Source organism: Rhinopithecus roxellana, chromosome 13 (assembly GCF_007565055.1).
Source record: "Rhinopithecus roxellana isolate Shanxi Qingling chromosome 13, ASM756505v1, whole genome shotgun sequence".
NCBI classification, from domain to species: domain Eukaryota; kingdom Metazoa; phylum Chordata; class Mammalia; order Primates; family Cercopithecidae; genus Rhinopithecus; species Rhinopithecus roxellana.
In genome coordinates, this window is record NC_044561.1 from 19,996,373 (window position 1) to 20,014,361 (window position 17,989).

The 17,989-nt window shown below is 44.0% G+C and overlaps 1 protein-coding gene across 1 annotated transcript; it reads right to left on the bottom strand.

The window, feature by feature from the left end:
* Positions 1-1,729: 1,729 nt before the first annotated feature.
* LOC115892832 (F-box only protein 7-like) lies at positions 1,730-17,351 on the bottom strand. The gene is made up of 7 exons (XM_030915301.1): positions 17,184-17,351; positions 13,623-13,709; positions 12,832-12,893; positions 10,621-10,724; positions 8,206-8,382; positions 5,988-6,025; positions 1,730-2,414 (listed from the first exon to the last, which is right to left on the bottom strand). The coding sequence occupies exons 1-7, from the start codon at positions 17,349-17,351 to the stop codon at positions 2,028-2,030; spliced, it is 1,023 nt and encodes a 340-aa protein (XP_030771161.1). The 3' UTR covers positions 1,730-2,027.
* Between the last annotated feature and the right edge of the window lie 638 nt (positions 17,352-17,989).

Below are 17,989 nucleotides of genomic sequence, written 5' to 3' on the forward strand. Positions count from 1 at the left end.
CTATTGTGAGAGATCTGCAAATTTAGGTTTAGGCATACTGCCAATATCCTAAACTAAGTGAGATTTGTAATGTCTGCCAGTTAGTCTGAGGTAAGGATGGAAAGCAGCACCAGTATCCACAGGACATCAGCACCATCCATGGAGTTCTCAAGGGCCACTCAAAAAAGACTGCATTCTGAACACTTGTTGTTTTATAGTATTTGGTGCTTCTGGTCATCACCATGTCCTCCCATACCCACTACACACATACACACATCCCCTGCATAGTGCAACGTAACATTGCAAAACCACAAAGAAATGTATCAGAGAACTAGTATATGGACCCAACAAAGCTTCAGGAGGACCTTGTTAGACCCAATTAAAGCCATATGGCATCTAGTGAACACATTTTTAAAAGGCTGTCCTGTAGCTCAGATATTACAAAATACCACAGAAACAAATGTCAACAACTCCAATCCTTTACTATACATTAAGCTACTAAAAGTAACAGGCCTCAAGAAAATCATATTATTGACTGAATTTTCTTCACTGTGATGATAAAAAAAAAAACTCAATATACATGTGTAGCAAAAAAAAAAAAAAAAAATTCACTTGTATGTAGGACTCAAAATATTCTTGCAGCACGTAACATTCCAAGCCATTTCCTTACATGCAAAACAATTTTTAAAAAAGCGGCCGGGCGCGGTGGCTCAAGCCTGTAATCCCAGCACTTTGGGAGGCCGAGACGGGCGGATCACGAGGTCAGGAGATCGAGACCATCCTGGCTAACACGGTGAAACCCCGTCTCTACTAAAAATACAAAAACTAGCCGGGCGAGGTGGCGGGCGCCTGTAGTCCCAGCTACTCGGGAGACTGAGGCAGGAGAATGGCGTAAACCCGGGAGGCGGAGCTTGCAGTGAGCTGAGATCGGGCCACTGCACTCCAGCCCGGGCGACAGAGCGAGACTCCGCCTCAAAAAAAAAAAAAAAAAAAAAAAAAAAAAAAAAAAAAAAAGCAGGAAGACATTGGCAATATTCCTATTTTCTGTAGATGCTAGTAGTGGTTTATTCCTATGTTGTGAATCAGATTTTGTCACTATAGCATGTTTCTATAGTTGTTTGTATAAGTCATTTGTGTTTGGCCTTTTTCTTGTTGTAGAAAAAATAAATCTTGAATTTTGTGTATTTAAGTCTGAAAAGCAAAATGTTCTTCAAATAAGAGGCTATCTTTGAAGAACAATACCTGATTAGCACTCACAGCAGTAAAACTTTTAAAAAAGATATCATCTACTTAAATTACAAATTAGGGGCTAAGTGTTCAAAACACAAGGAAAACAAAATCATAACCGCCTCATCCCAGGAGCCACAAACAGGAGCCCCTAATACCAAATGGCCTTTGAACAACATTGCTTCACAGCCCAGAAAGTTCCACCACAGAACCCAAGAAGGAGCTGCAGAGAGAGAAGAGGTGGACCCGAGTGGGTGTGTGGCCAAAGCACCCACCCCAAGTCCAGTTCAACCAAACTAGCTGCTTTCATTCAGTTCATAAATCAGGCCTTTGAAAAAGAGCACTGCTAAAATGGAAAAAAAAAAAAAAAAAAAAAAAAACAGAAACAAAAACAGAAACCCCTTACAAAAATTATCTGCCTATGCTGTGTTCTGATAATTCTGAAACGTCCAAATAACACTGTGTATCTGTTCTGAATATTTATTACGTATCTTTCTATAATAAAAACCAAGACCACCATGTCATTTACACTTTTTTTTTAATCTGGTAAGAACAGCATCAGAAAACAACCTTCGATCGAGAGGAGAACCAAGAGCAGGGAGATCAGCAGCCAACTATTCCCAAGGCCAACCTTGCCACAAAGGAACCTTTGGGTCACACCACCCCTAGGGCTGTAAATATATCTCTTAAAAGGCTTCTGGGAGTGAAATTCTCACCACTACAATCAGAAAATAACACTCGAGATCAGCACCCCAAGGAGTTGACATCTGTAGTTTAGAAACAAAAACAAATGGAGCTCCAGAAATGAAATTACAAATCAATCACATGAATGACAGGCGGCCGTCAGTTGGCCGACCCCTACTGGCTCTAAAGGGAAATCTGTCATTGGGGCCGCCTCGCCCTGGCAAGATGGGGTTAGGTCCTGGGAGTGGGCCAATTGGATCAGAGCGTGGTCTGAGTGGAGGGCACTGGCTGGGCGTCTCCCCAGGACCAGGAATGAGTGAATTGATTGGGTCTCCAACATAGGGAAGTGTTGGTCTTTGGTCATATTCACCCCCGATAATTCCTGGAGGAAGGCGGGAGCTAGGAAACGGCCTAGGGTGCAAGGGGTTGGGATAGAATGGAATGGCGTGAGTTGACGATGGCAGGAGCATCACAAACCACCCTTTGGGGGATTCTTTCCTTTGTATGTGCCTCTTCCTGTACAGCTGTAGAAAAAAGAAAAATAAAAGAACAAGATAAGGTAAGTGATCTGGATGTTTCCCTGTAGTTCTAATTTGCTTTCTTTTTTTTTTTTTTTTTTTTTTTTTTTTTTTTTTTTTGAGACGGAGTCTCGCTCTGTCGCCCAGGCTGGAGTGCAGTGGCCGGATCTCAGCTCACTGCAAGCTCCGCCTCCCGGGTTCACGCCATTCTCCTGCCTCAGCCTCCCGAGTAGCTGGGACTACAGGCGCCCGCCATCTCGCCCGGCTAGTTTTTTGTATTTTTTAGTAGAGACGGGGTTTCACCGTGTAGACCAGGATGGTCTCGATCTCCTGACCTCGTGATCCGCCCGTCTCGGCCTCCCAAAGTGCTGGGATTACAGGCTTGAGCCACCGCGCCCGGCCAATTTGCTTTCATAGTAAAGATCTATAGGTACACCTCAGAGATATTGTGGATTTAGTCCCAAACCAATGCAATAAACCAAGTCACACAAATTTTTTGGTTTCCCAGTGTATATAAATCCTGTGTTTACTATACTAAGTGTGCAATGGCATTATATCTAAAAAGACAATGTACATACCTTAAAAATACTTTATTGATAAAAAAATGCTAACAATCACCTGAGTCTTTTTTTTTTTTTTTTTTTTTTTTTTGAGACGGAGTCTTGCTCTGCCACCCAGGCTGGAGTGCAGTGGCCGGATCTCAGCTCACTGCAAGCTCCGCCTCCCGGGTTCACGCCATTCTCCTGTCTCAGCCTCCCGAGTAGCTGGGACTACAGGCGCCCGCCTCGTCGCCCGGCTAGTTTTTTGTATTTTTTAGTAGAGACGGGGTTTCACCGTATTAGCCAGGATGGTCTCGATCTCCTGACCTCGTGATCCGCCCGTCTCGGCCTCCCAAAGTGCTGGGATTACAGGCTTGAGCCACCGCGCCCGGCCAGTCACCTGAGTCTTTAGCAAGTTGCAATCTTTTTGCTAGTAGAGGGTCTTGCCTCCACGTTCATTGCTGCTGATGGGTCAGGGTGCTGGTTGCTAAAGGCTGAAGTGGCTGTGACAATTTCTTAAAATAAGACAACAGTGAAGTTTGCCACATTGACGGACTCTTCCTTTCATGAAAGATTTATCTGTACATGCGATGCTGTTTGATCGCATTTTACCCACAGTCAAACTTTCAAAATCAGAGTCAACCTTCTCAAACCCTGCTTCTGTTTTGTCAACTAAATTTATGTCATATTCGAAATCCTTTGTCGTCCAGGAATAGATTCCATTCCAAGAAACCACTGATAAAGAAAAGGTGGTATATATATACTATGGAATACTACTCAGCCATAAAAAGGAATGAAATAATGTCTTTTGCAGCAACTTGGATGCAGCTGGAGGCCATTATTTTAAGTGAATTAACTCAAGAATGGAAAACCAAATCTTGTGAGAGCTAAGCTATGAGGATGCAAAGGCATAAGAATGACATAATGGACTCTGGGGACTTAGGGAGAAAGGCTGGGAGGGAGGTGAGCACTAAAAGACTACATCTTGGGTACAGTTTACACTGCTTGGGTGGCGGGTGCACTAAAATCTCAGAAATCACCACTAAAGAACTTATCCATGTGACCAAAAACCACCTGTAACCCAAAAACTACTGACTCTTTTTTTTTTGAGATGGAGTCTCACTGCTCTGTTGCCCAGGCTGGAGTGCAGTGGCACGATCTTGGCACACTGCAAGCTCAACCTCCCGCGTTCACACCATTCTCCTGCCTCAGCCTCCCAAGTTAGCTGGGACTACAGGTGCCCACCACCACGCCCGGCTAATTTTTTGTATTTTTAGTACAGATGGGGTTTCACTGTGTTAGCCAGGATGGTCTCAATCTCCTGACCTCGTGATCCGCCCACCTCGGCCCCTCAAAATGCTGGGATTACAGGTGTGAGCCACCACACCCGGCCGACATTTTTTTTAAAAAGGAACTACTTTCTCTCTTCATCCATAAGAAGCAAGTTCTCATCCATTCAAGTTTGACTGTGAGATTGCAGCAATTCAGTCCCATCTTCAGGCTCCACTTCTAACTCTAGCCCTCTTGCTAGGTCCAACACATCTGCACTCCTCCACTGAGGTCTGGAACCCCTCAAAGTAATCCATGAGGATTGGAATCAACTTCCAAACTCCTGTTAATGTTGATATTTCATCTCCCCCCATGAATCCTGAATATGCTTAATGGCATCTAGAAGGGTAGTCCTTTCCAAAAGGTTTTCAGTTTCCTTTGTCCAGATCCATCAGGAATCACTGTCTCTGGCAACTATGGCCTTACAAAATGTATTTCTTAAATAATAAGATTCAAAGTCAAAATTATTCCTTGATCCATGAGCTTCAGAATGCAGTTGTGTTTGCTGACATGAAAACATTAATCTCCTTGCACATCACCATCAGAGATGTGGGATGACTGGCTGCATTGTCAATGAACAGTAGTATTTTAAAAGGAGTATTTTTTATAAGCAGTAGGCCTCAATAGTGGACTTGAAGTATTCAGTAAACCATGCCATAAACTATGTACTGTCATTAAGGCTTTGTTGTTCCATTTACAGAGCAAAGGCACAGATTTAGCATAATTCCTTTTTTCTTTTTTTTTTTTGAGACAGAGTCTTGCACTGTCTCCTGGGATGAAGTGCAATGGAGCGATCTCGGCTCACTGCAACCTCTGCCTCCCGGGTTCAAGCGATTCTCCTGCCTCAGCCTCCTGAGTAGCTAGGATTACAGATGCGCACCACCACACCCGGCAATTTTTTTTATTTTTAGTAGAAACAGGGTTTCACCGTGTTAGCCAAAATAGTCTCGAACTCCTGACCTCAGGAGATCCGCCTGCCTCGGCCTCCCAAAGTGCTGGGATTACAGGCGTGAGTCACCACACCCGGCCTGAGTGAGCATAATTGTTAAGGGCCCTAGGATTTTCAGAATGGTCAACAAGCACTGGCTTCAAAAATCACCAACTGCATTAGTCCCTAACAAAAGAGTCAGCCTGTCCTTTGAAGCTGGGCACTGACTTCTCTCTCTCTATGAAATAGATGGCGTCTTCTTCCAATAGAAAGCTGTTTCATCTACACTGAAAATGTGTTGTGTAATGCAGCCACCTTCATCAGTGATTTTAGCTACATCTTCTAGATAACTTGCAGCAGCTTCTCCATCAGCACTTGCTGCTCTACCTTGCAGTTTCTGTTATGGAGACCTTAGAATAGTACCTTATGAAACAATGTAATATATTCTTTTCATAAGGTACTATTTTAACTAGCTGAACAGCTGATGACTACTCCAGAACAAAGACAATTCATTTAAATTTTGTTGCAACAAAACAATGTTTTACAATAAGTAAAGATGAAAAATAATCATTGTGTTAACATTTTTTCCATATAATTATAAGAAAATAAGGAATGAGTCTAAAGTAAAAGTTGAAAACATTTTCATTTGCTGAAATTTAGCAGTAAATTAAATGAAAACAGATTTCATTACATCATATAAAAGTGAAAATATACCCTTAATATATTAATTCACTAGTCATTTCTGTGTTATGGACATTAGCCTTAATATTTAAAAATACCTACTTCTTTCCAATCTGTGTCTTGAACTCTGACAGTATTGTCTACAAAGGAAAAATGAAAAATAAGGATTTAAAAACATTTCATTCATCCAGCATTAAACAATGGGTTTTGTTTTTCTCCTAAGAAAAGTGAAACTTACCCATTAAGCATGAGAAAAAAAGAAAAAAAAAGAATAATTTATATAACACACACTATATCATTCGTATTTTCTTATCTAATTCAAACACTTTCTTGATGGTTAAGGCTGATCACGGCTGCTCTGTGCTACACGGTAATTCAATGCAGTGATTCCTCAGGGACTATGGAGAAACATGTGGCTACTCTCTTTGTTCATTAACTGGTTCTACACCGTATCTTCTCCCCCTAATCTCATTTAGGTGTGTCACCTGCTTCTAATCCAATGTCTCATGTTACACCAAACTGGGTAACCTCAGAGTTTCTGTATTACAGCCCATGTTCATTACTGGAGGTCACACTGACTTAGTCCTTCATCCATATTCCGGTTACACTATTTTCTCCCAACCATGTCCTGAATGACTCGGCTATCAGAAGCATGACCGTAACTAAGTATTTTTTAATGTACTTATTTATTTGAAATATGTGAAATGGGGAAAAAGAAACCCATTCAACTTTAAGTATACAAAAGTGTTTGGATAAAAGATGGTATCTTCTCTACAAGTTACTACATTAGCAAGGAAGTAAGATTTATAAAAGCTCTGGGCCCATTAACATTATATCTATAGAAAAATCGGAACAGCTTACAAATGAGCTTGTGGGCCACAATCTAAAAATTAAAGAATAATTGTGCTTTAATCCTAAACTTGAATATACAAGTGAAAGGGTTTTTGTTCCTTTTAGGAGTATTTATATCATACCTTGCTTTTTCTCAGTGCTTCCATATACATCAGTCATTCTGCCTTTTCTTTTTTACTACATTTTTTATTCTTTTTTGAGTTGGAGACCAGTCTGGGCAACACTGCAAGACTTTGTCTCCACTAAAAATAAACAAACAAAAAAGTTGGCCAGGTATGGGGGTGCATGCCTATAGTCTCAGCTACTTATGAGGCTGAGGAGGGAGGATCACTTGAGCCCAGGAGTTGGAGGTGGCAGTAAGCGATGATTGCACCACTGCACTCCAGGGCAACACAACTAGATCCTGTCTCAAAAAAATAAAATAAAATAAAATGAATTATTTTTTGAGATGATGCTTTCTTGCTGCCAATTGTGACAAAATAACATTTTAAATGTCAAATTCAGGGGCATAAATAAAGCAAAAAGAGGACCTCAGGAATCAAAGAAGAGGAAAAGGAACAAACCAGGTCATTTACACTTCTTACGTTTTGAAATTTTAAAAGAAAATAACATTGTAGCAATCCAAATGACTCTACATTTTTTTTAAGGGAGCTAGCTACCCGCCAGATTTTTACAGTTACTAGGGTAGTATGTGTTAACATCACATATAGCACTATCATTCAAACATTTATGTGAACCACATAAAAATTTTACATTGCAACACAGTATGCACCTACCTATACATAATTGAAATAGAAGTCTACTCTTATTTTATAAATAGGAATGCTATTTATAAAATAAATATGGATTTTTCCATTGTGGGTTTTGTTTTTTTGTACCATGACCCATTAAATGGATTTCATGACCCACCCCAGGGTCAAACAATCTGAAAACACCAATATGTAGTAAAATGGTGGCATCAGAAAAAAAGTTCCACAATCAGGCTTTTGGCCTTGTAGCAGGAAATCCTGATGCACAAGTTCTACCGTCATCACTGCCACAATAATTACCAGGTCACCACAATGTGACCATACAGAAATAAAGCTGCCCTGGCAACATGGCACAGGTCAACAAAACTTTCTTAACTTACACACTGGTCTCAACCATGAAAGCAGTTCAGAAATGCCAGCTCATTTCTAAGTCAGATGCTGACTATTGTCTCTAGCGAGAAAATAAGCCTGTCTTACTTCCATTCTTCTATCCTGAAATAATCTTCTTACACTAATGAGCGATTTGTGTTGTGCAAAATACAAAAATGAGAGAGTTTTAGGGACACAGGCAAAGGTATATGAAGCTTAGAGTCAGTCTCTTTAAGGCTATTAAAATTATTTGCAACAGAAAAATCCTACAACTAAAAACTTTTGGTGAGCTGAGTAATTAAGACAATAAGAAAGAGCCTTTTCTTGTGATATGTCATTATGGAAATCACCTCGAAAATCACGCAGATATAAAAACCTCCACAGAAGCGGGTCATTTGAAGCAGTAAAGAGGTCACGACAAACTGCAGACAAAGACAAGACGGAACGAACATCCAGAAGTCGGAAGATCCGTAGTTTCAGTTCCAATGGGAGGACGACCAACCCAAATACATCTGGTAGGCTCAGTGCTAAAAGGAAAAAAAGAGAAGTAACAGGTATTACTGAGTAAAGAACATCTGGCTTTCTCCACACAGTCAATAAAGTTGCCACCCGTTCCTTTCTAAAGTGGCAAAAAATTAGATGGTACTCTTAATTATCCCCAAGTATGCATCATCTACAACAAATTCTTAACCCCAGCTTGACTATAATTACTACTAACTCATGCAACTCTAGGCCCTTACTCCCTTGATGTTTTAGTAGAAAGACAAATGCTTTTTAATATAAATCAAATAACTATGACAATTGCTAAATACTAGCCAATGGCCTCTTCTGTCTCAAACATTATTCAATACAACAAAATTTCTTCATTCAACTACAGAAAATAATTCTTGGTTTTTATATCTGATTCCCTGCCAGTTATTAACTGTGTGCCTTTGGACAAGTTATTTAAACTCTAACTTAATTTCATCTGTAAAATGGATTAATATTACATCCCACCTACTTCAATGAGTTGTTGTGAGAAGTAAACATATTAATACATATTAAGTGCTTAGAACAATGTTTGGCACACCAAGCATAAGCACTCAAGTGTTAGCAAATTACTATTATCTGAGGTCTAGCAGGCTAAAAAGAGATAGATAAATTCAGAAACAAAGCCAAGAAAGGAAAAGAAAAACACGTTCCAAGTTCAGTGAAAATGATGTTTTGGTTATCAGCACCTTCAAAATATTTGTGATACTATTCTCCACTAGCAAAAATAATCAAAATCCAAGAAAGACATATCTACGTGTGTTTTTCAATTGACATTACCTCCTTTCCCTCATCACCAACTACAGAGAAGACTACTGTTATAATAGACATGCCACCGCTCAACTTGACACCAAAAATATTACTTACTTCCTACACACAGAGAGCAAATGAAAGCCACTATCTATTCACATAAGTCAGAAACTACCTACTAGTTGGAGAATTGTGGTAGATAGTATTATGGTTCTCAATCACTTCCTACACATAATTATACTTCCCCACCCCACTACCATCAGGCTTGGCCATTTTTGTCTTATTTTTTCAATAAAATGTGAGTGGAAGTGACATACACAATTTCTGGGCAAAAGCGTTGAACGAACACATAATTGGGCCACTGGCATTCTTTTCCTTCTACCACAAGAGGAGCATGTCCTAGATAAAGACAACTCCTTCAGCCAAAGCAAACCCACACACAACACGTACACGAGCGAGAAGTAAATTTCACTGTAAGTCACTGAGATTTTAAATTTTTTTAACTGCAAAAGAAAAAATAAAATAATAAGAGAAAACTAACATAAGGATCTTGAGTGAATTATAAACCTTACTGAATTATGATTTCATCATGTATAAAATAAGTACCATAAAATTTACTTCAAAGTCATTAGCAGTAAATAAGAATGCATGTGAAATACCCAACAAAGTGCCTGCATAGAGCCTCCAATAAATGGTTTTAAAAAAAAAACTCAGGCCGGGCGCGGTGGCTCAAGCCTGTAATCCCAGCACTTTGGGAGGCCGAGACGGGCGGATCACGAGGTCAGGAGATCGAGACCATCCTGGCTAACATGGTGAAACCCCGTCTCTACTAAAAATACAAAAAAACTAGCCGGGCGAGGTGGCGGGCGCCTGTAGTCCCAGCTACTCGGGAGGCTGAGGCAGGAGAATGGCGTCAACCCGGGAGGCGGAGCTTGCAGTGAGCTGAGATCCGGCCACTGCACTCCAGCCCGGGCGACAGAGCGAGACTCCATCTCAAAAAAAAAAAAAAAAAAAAAAAAAAAAAAAAAAAAAAAAAAAAAACAACTCAGATCCAATTATAGACCATATATTTATATATGTGTGTATATATATATACACACACATATATATACACACACATATATATAAATATGTGTGTATAGAGAGAAAGAGCATCTATTATGTACCTGACCCCATGCTAGACCACAAGAATACAAAAGTAAGATATATTCCCTACCTTCAAGATATTCCCAACCTTAGGTGGAAAGAAATCATATCAACAATTATAGTCCATGGAAAAGAGTCGATAATAAAAATATGTACAAAATAGCATGGAGATACAAAGAGAAAGTAAATAGCACTTAAGGAATGTTAAGCTTAGTCTTAAAAGAGGAACATTTAGCTAGGAGCAGAAAAGAGGGCAGTCAGATGTCATAACCACCAAGAATACTAAGTATACTTACTATTCTTTATAGTCCCTTGAACTGAGACAGTATTTCATCTCTTACCTTGTCGGGTAAAAGCCAGAAGAGGATACACCAGCTGATCTTTAAAGAGGCGAGAGAGTTTCTGAAGATCTTTGTATATCTTGGCTACATTTTCCCCTAGAATACTTTTTAATGAAAAATCAAAACCCAAAATCAAGTGGAAAAACTGTCCTCTATTTCTGCCAAACACAATCAACATGGCAAATAAATATTCACAAATAATTCACAAAGATAAGCATGAACCAAATTCCTTCATGGAAGAAGTACAGTGCAAGACTTGATAAAACTGAATCTTAGATATAAAAGCGAAAAATTCCATGCTATCAAATTAGTAGAGTTGTGCCCAACCTCTCTAGCTCATAGGCTGCAATTGTAGAAAAAGCTTGTGTGAGATTCATACACAGGAAGATTTCCTGAATAGCTATCGATCTGTGCTGGGCACTGAGGATACAGTGGAGAGCTGCTCCTGTAACGCTTAGAACCTGGTAAATTAATAGCATTTATCACATGATGACTATGTATCAGCACCTGTGTCAAGCATTTTTCAAACTTTCACATCAGAAGTTCTTTCCTAAGTAATTACTATCTCCATTTTAAAAACAGGTCAAGGTACAGAAAGCCTGTCCAAGGTCCCATGGTTAGTGGCAGAAGAGTGCACAAACCCAAGTCCGTATGGCTCAAAAGCACTCATTTTTAGCCACCACACTGCTACTCAAAATGTGGGTGACAGATCACCAGAATTGACAATACCTGGAACTGTTCAGAACTACTGAATGTCAGGCCCACTGCAGACCTACCAAATCAGAACCTGTAGTTTAATAAGATCCCCACGTGACTCATATTAAAGTATGGACGTACTACCAAATTGCAGCTGAGGTTCCCACTTGTTTTGCTATTTACCAAGTGTACAGCCTTGGACAAATAACCTGTCCCTCTGATCCTCACCTTTTTGCTCAACTGTTTAAGGGAGACACCACCACTACACCCGGTAAGCGTTGTTATAATTGAGAGCTCCACGAGCAGTGCCTAGTGTATCAGTAGACAATTTATGCTTGCTCCTTCCCCATTCCATATTTATGTATTTCACTATCTATAACAAATAAAACACTCAGTATAACGGGATTCCCAAGAAGAAGGAAAGAGACACGCAGCTAATGTCTAAATCTTTGTTGTGTGACTTGCAATCTTGAACTGAAATTTGCTGTCAAGGTATCATTTTTTTTTTTTTTTTTTTTTTTTTTGAGACGGAGTCTCGCTCTGTCGCCCAGGCTGGAGTGCAGTGGCCCGATCTCAGCTCACTGCAAGCTCCGCCTCCTGGGTTTACGCCATTCTCCTGCCTCAGCCTCCCGAGTAGCTGGGACTACAGGCGCCCACCACCTCACCCGGCTAGTTTTTTGTATTTTTTAGTAGAGACGGGGTTTCACCGTGTTAGCCAGGATGGTCTCAATCTCCTGACCTCGTGATCCGCCCGTCTCGGCCTCCCAAAGTGCTGGGATTACAGGCTTGAGCCACTGCGCCCGGCCAGGTATCATTTTTAAAAATCAACTTGGCTACCCCACATAATAATCATTTCAGGGACGGCACCTCCATCTCAGTGGTCTCATGGGCAGGTCCTGCTGTGATCCCCATTGTGCAAATGGGGATAGAGGCCAGAGAGGTGAGGCCACCCGCCCAAGTCACTCAGCTCATATCGCAGAGCTGGCAGAGTTCATGAGTACTTTGGACAACTGCACCAAATGCGATGGATTGGGATAACTAGATCAAGATGTAATTTCACAGAAATAAAGGGAAGGCCTTGTACTTTATTCCAAATATCAACTCTGAAAGGAACCGGACAATAAAGAATAGTGTCAGCTCAGCAGCACTAGTGATTGAGAAAGTCACAGGGCTTTAGCTAGGCCAACTACAGCTCTTCCCTGTCCCTGTCCCCTGAGCTGATGGAGCTGACGTGCACTTCTGCGGCCTCAGTTTCCCCTTCTGCAAAGTGAGGGTTCCTGATTGGTGAGGGCCTTGCATCCTGATGCCCACCCCTGCAGTGGCCGTGGTGAGGGCTTCCACGAGGAAAGCTGACCCTGTGCAACTCCAGCAGTGCCCCCATCGGGGGAGGGTTAAGACTAGTGGGTGCCAGGCTGGGACCAGGGTCTGAGAGTCCTGCAGGTACTTCCAGGCAAGGAGTCCCCATCGGGGTCAGGCTTTGTGCCAGGGCTGAGATCCTGGAGGAACCAGACTTACCCCAACTCAAGTCCACAAAGGGAGGGTGTCATGTGAGCTGACAGCCACATGCAGTGTGATGCCTGCAGAAGAGAGACTGGGACAGGGAAAGCCCAAAGGGTCTACGCAGAGGATGAGTGACAGGTGTAGGGGACACCTGGAAGGGGACTCCCAGGCATAGAGTCTCAAGAAGCTCCAGGTGGCCCACAGGGCTGGAGCAAATGAGTCCTGGGGCCAAGGTGGTTTGAGAGCAGGCTAGACAGGTACCAGGCCCAGACCCAGAGAACTCATCCCTGGGGGACAGACTCATCTGGGGAGTCCTGGAGGTTGTTTGCAGGGAATCGATGAGACCAGTCTTGGATGGGTGGGCAGGGGTGTGAATCCAGAACTAGGGACACCCCAGGGAGGGTGTTGTGGTGACCCAGGCAGTTTGACTGATATGAGGACAGACTCAGGAGAAGGGGGAACAGCAGAGGGAAGCGCAAGGACAACCCTGGGTTTTTTTGATAAACAGTGAAGAGAACACTGTATGTCAGCACATCCTGTGTTTTAAACAAAATGCCCAAGGGAAGTGGTGGTCTGCAAAGCATCCCAAGAAGGCAGCAAGAGCTTGGCTTGGTCTCCCCCAAGGCCATCCACTCACTGACTTGCTCATAAAGGCTTACTGGGGGCCAGGTTGGGGGACACAGGAAGGGTGGACCAAAAGGAGGGGGGCTGTCCAGTCAGGAGGACAGATCATGGCCCATTTTTGGAGCAATAAAAGGGGAGGGGGTCCCCCCTCTGCAGTGGAGGGATGCCAATACTGGTCTCACAGATCGAGCAGCACTGGCTGGTGATGGGTGCCCCTCAAAGTCAGCAGTGCTAGTGGAGAGGAGACCAAGGGCTGTGGAGGGGAGCTCCTGGGGGACACGAAGGGAGAGGCTGACAGACCACACGGTCCTTGTGGCTCGCCTTTATCCTCAGATCCAGGAGGAGTCTTTGGAGAGATTTGGGTAGGAGACTGATCATCAGATTTGTGTGGTTCTGGTGAGAGGCTGGTGTAGACCAGATTAGAGAAGGGAGGCCCAGGGCGGAGAGTGGGGATAGCCAGGTCTGGGGGTGGTGAGCAGCCTGGAGGAGGCACAAGTTTAAGCCACCCAGGGGCCCAGATTGCTGTGAAATGGGTGGGTGAAGCTGAATTGGGGGCACCAGAGGCTGATGGGGAGTAGCAGGCATTCTCGGGCCTGCCCGAGGGAGACTGGATTTCAGAAACATGTATGATAAATCATAAAAATGTACATTCCTTTTAATCAAGTCATTCCATTTCTAGAAATCTGTCTTGGAGAGACAAAATTTCAGCTAAAAATTCTTAATGTGTGGGAGGCTGAGGTAGGAGAATCGCTTGAACCTGGGAGGCGGAGGTTGCAGTGAGCCAAGATTGTGCCACTGCACTCCAGCCTGGGTAACAGAGCGAGACTATCTCAAAAAAAAAAAAAAAAAAAAGGAAATATGTTCATGGAGGGTAAAGTGGAAACAGCCTAAATGTCGAACATTAGGGGGAGGTAAAGTAAACTCTGTTACATCCATGGGAGGGACATTAAACATTGAAGATAAGTATGTCTTTGACAACTGTAATGACATAATAAACATTTTAAAACATTTAAATATTTGAAACATTTCCATTTTAATTTGCAGTAAACTTTACTCTTTTTGGTGTAGCTAATAAAACCTAGTATAATTTTTTAAAAATCATTGACTCATATAACTATCACGATTGAAATACAGAGTATTTCCACCACCACCCCCAAATTTCTCCAAGCACCCCTTCTTTAGAGACACAGTCTCACTCTGTCACCCAGGCTGGTGTGCAGAGGTGCAATCTCGGCTCACTGCAACCTCCGCCTCCTGGGTTCAGACGATTCTCTTGCCCCAAACCCTTGAGTAGTTGGAATTACAGGTGTGTCACCACACACGGATAATTTTTGTTATTTTTAGTAGAGACAGGGTTTCGCCATGTTGGCCAGGCTGGTCTCAAATTCCTGGCCCCAAGTGACCCACCTGCCTCAGCCTCCCACAGTGCTGGGATTACAGGGGTGAGCCGCTGCTCTCAGCCCTTTTGTGCTTCTTGTAGTCAAACCCTTTCTGTACCCCAATCACGGCAACCACTGATCTCTTTCTGACCCTATACTTTTGCTTTTTACAGAATATCAGAGAAGTGCAAACGTAAAGGATGTGACTGTTTTTTAAATTAAACTTTTTATTTTGAGGTAACTGTAGCTTCTCATGTAGTTGTGAGGAATAATACAGAGGGATCCTCGGTACTCCGGCCAGTTCCCTCAAAGGTAGCACCTTGCAGCTACAGTAACGGATCACAGCCAGGATATTGACACTGATACAGTGAGAACCAAAGTTTCCCTCCCAAACATCCCTCATGCTGCCCTTTCACAGAAACACCCACTTCCCACTGTCCCAAACCCCTCCTTAGCCCCTGGCAACCACTAATTTGGTCTCCCCTTGCATAATTTTGTTATTTCAGGAATGTTCTGCACATGGAATCATACAGTATGTGACTTCTAGGGACTGGCTTTCTCCCACTCAGCATAGTTTTCTAGGTGTTCCTCCAGGTTGCTCGGTTGCAACCTAGTTTGTTCCTTTTTAATGCTGAGTAGAAGTCTAAGTATGTAACCTTCTGAGTCTGGCTTCCTGAGGTCAGTGTAACAATGTTGCAATTCATCCCAGTTCCCTTATGGATCAATAGTTTGTTCCCTATTATTGCTGAGTCTGATTCTATTTATGAAGGTGTCACAATGCATTCACCAGTTGAATGACAATTGGGTTGTTTCCACTTGTGTCTGTGTGGTGTGTGTGTGTGTGTGTGGTGTGTGTGGTGTGTATGTGGGGGGGTGTGTGGGGTGTGTGTGGTGTGTGTGGTGTGTGCGGGTGTGTGTGGTGTGTGGGTGTGTGTGATGTGTGCTGTGTGCGGTGCGTGTGGTTTGTGGGTGTGTGGTGTGTGTGTGGTTGTGTGGTGTGTGTGGTGTGTGGTGTGTGTGTGGTAGGGGTGTGTGGTAGGGGCGTGTGGTGTGGTGTGGGTGTGGTGTGTGTGTGGTGTGTGTGTGGTGTGTGGGTGTGTGATGTGTGTGTGGTGTGTGTGTGTGTGGTGTGTGTGGTGTGCGTGTATGTGTGTCGTGGGTCAAACCAAATGTTTCTGCTTCTTGCTAATGGTGAATAAAACCAGTATAAATATTTTCAAACAAATTTTTGTTTAAACATAAGTTTTCATTCCACTTGGATAAAAACCTAGGACTAGGGTTTGCTTGATATGCATAAGCATATGTTTATTAGAAATTGCTGGCCGGGTGCAGTGGCTCACGCCTGTAATCCCAGTACATTGGGAGGCCAAGGCGGGTGAATCACAAGGTCAGGAGATGGAGACCATCCTGGCTAACGGTGAAATCCCATCTCTACTAAAAATACAAAAAATTACCCGGTAGTGGTGGTGGGCACTTGTAGTCCCAGCTACTTGGGAGGTTGAAACAGCAGAATGGCATGAACCCAGGAGGCAGAGCTTGCAGTGAGCTGAGATCGTGCCACTGCACTCCAGCCTGGGCCACAGAGCGAGACTCCGTCTCAAAAAAAAAAAACAAAAACAAAAACAAAAAACAAACAAAATTGACAAATGGTTTTTAGAGGGGAAGTTGGTTGCGGTGGGGACATAGGGGTAGGGGAGGGTTCGGTTAATGAAGCCTACCCTAGCACAGCTGGAAAATGGGCCTGTATCCCAGCACCGAGGTGCCCAAGCCCCGTGCCCAGACCTAAGCTAGACAGGGTGTCAAGATCACAGTCAAGGATCAGAAGTGACATCTGCTGCTCCAGAACCTTCTTTTCATGCAGCCCCTGCCTCCTCCTCAGTGATCACCAGGAACTTTTCAAAATGCTGGGTGCAGAGCTATGGCCAACTGTAGGGCACCGCCAGACACTCGGAGCTCAGAGGGACCCAGGGGTGGGCAGGATTGGCAGAAGTTGGAAGTGGGTCCTTACAGAACACACCCCACCTGCTGCCTCCAGACCTTGGACATTTCAGGGGGGCTGGGCCAGTTACAGGAAGTGAAAGGGAAATGGGGACCCTTCCGATTACTGCCCTAGGACCCTAAGATCTTGTGTAGTGACTAGGAACCTGGAAGCACAGCTGTCCCCAAGAGGCCTTCCTGGGTCCCTCCTCCATGGACAGGACTTCAGACTGGACAGTTACTCATCCGTTTTTCCATCAGTCTGTCCATCCATGTATCTGTCCATGCACACCCCCATCCTTCCACAAGCCCCCTGAGGTCTCCTGGGGCCCGACCTATATAGACCCTCAGCTCCTGATGTCCCAGGCAAGGCAGGCTCGGCCTCACCCAGCCCCGGTGAGACCCGAAGTGTGCCTGCTCATGCACAGTGGGAGAAGGGGGCTGTGGCACTGGGGTCCCCTGGGAGTACTTGTCCCTGCCCAGCCCAGAGCTCAGGCTGCAGGTGAGACCCTCTGTGAAGAAGACAAGGGGCAGTGGATACTGGGGATTCCACATCGGCAAAGGTGGCCTGGTGGCTGTAGCAACCTCAAGCAGGCCTGGGAGCTGGAACCAGGGCTGGAGGGCAGAGGGAGGAAGTCATGCTGGAAGATGGGTGTGAGCAAAGGCACAGGAGTGACCTTAGCGCTCCTTCTCTCAACTGGAATATGGCAGGTGCACACAGGCCCCCACAAAAGCACCCTGAAGGATCATCTCAGAGACCCTAGAACCTGTCTGCCATGCCACCTGCCCTGCCACTCTAGTCACCACCCAGAAATTCCTTCTGTTCTGCCACATGGCTGGACCCTGCACTGGGCCAGGTCATTGGGACAGGGGACAAGGGAGGGAGAGGGTCTGGGCCCTGAATGGGACACAGGCAGTGACCCCTAGTAGAGAAGACTGAATGAGCAGAGGATGCGGGGAGGCAGGTCCAGGGCAGGGCCCTGCATGGTGCAGTTCTCTGGGGTGGATGGTAGACAAGGGCTGTGAAAACACACGCTGGGCTGGGCCAGCAGGCTGACGTGTCCTAAGCCCCAGAGTCCTGTAGAGGGGCAGGAACAGGGACCAGAGGGAGCAAGGCTGAGAATGAAGGCCCTGAACGCCTCAGATCTGGCCAGATTTACAACTCCTAAAGGCAGCTGTGTCTGAAAGAACAC

Excerpts from the sequence above, each read along its gene's own strand:
- LOC115892832 (XM_030915301.1), bottom strand. The coding sequence starts at position 17,351 with ATGTGGAATCCCCAGTATCCACTGCCCCTTGTCTTCTTCACAGAGGGT. Across the intron at positions 6,026-8,205 it reads ATATCTGCGTGATTTTCGAG|ACAATACTGTCAGAGTTCAA; the intron begins GTGATTTCCATA and ends TTTCCTTTGTAG. Across the intron at positions 2,415-5,987 it reads AAGACACAGATTGGAAAGAA|CTGTACAGGAAGAGGCACAT; the intron begins GTAGGTATTTTT and ends TTTTTTCTACAG.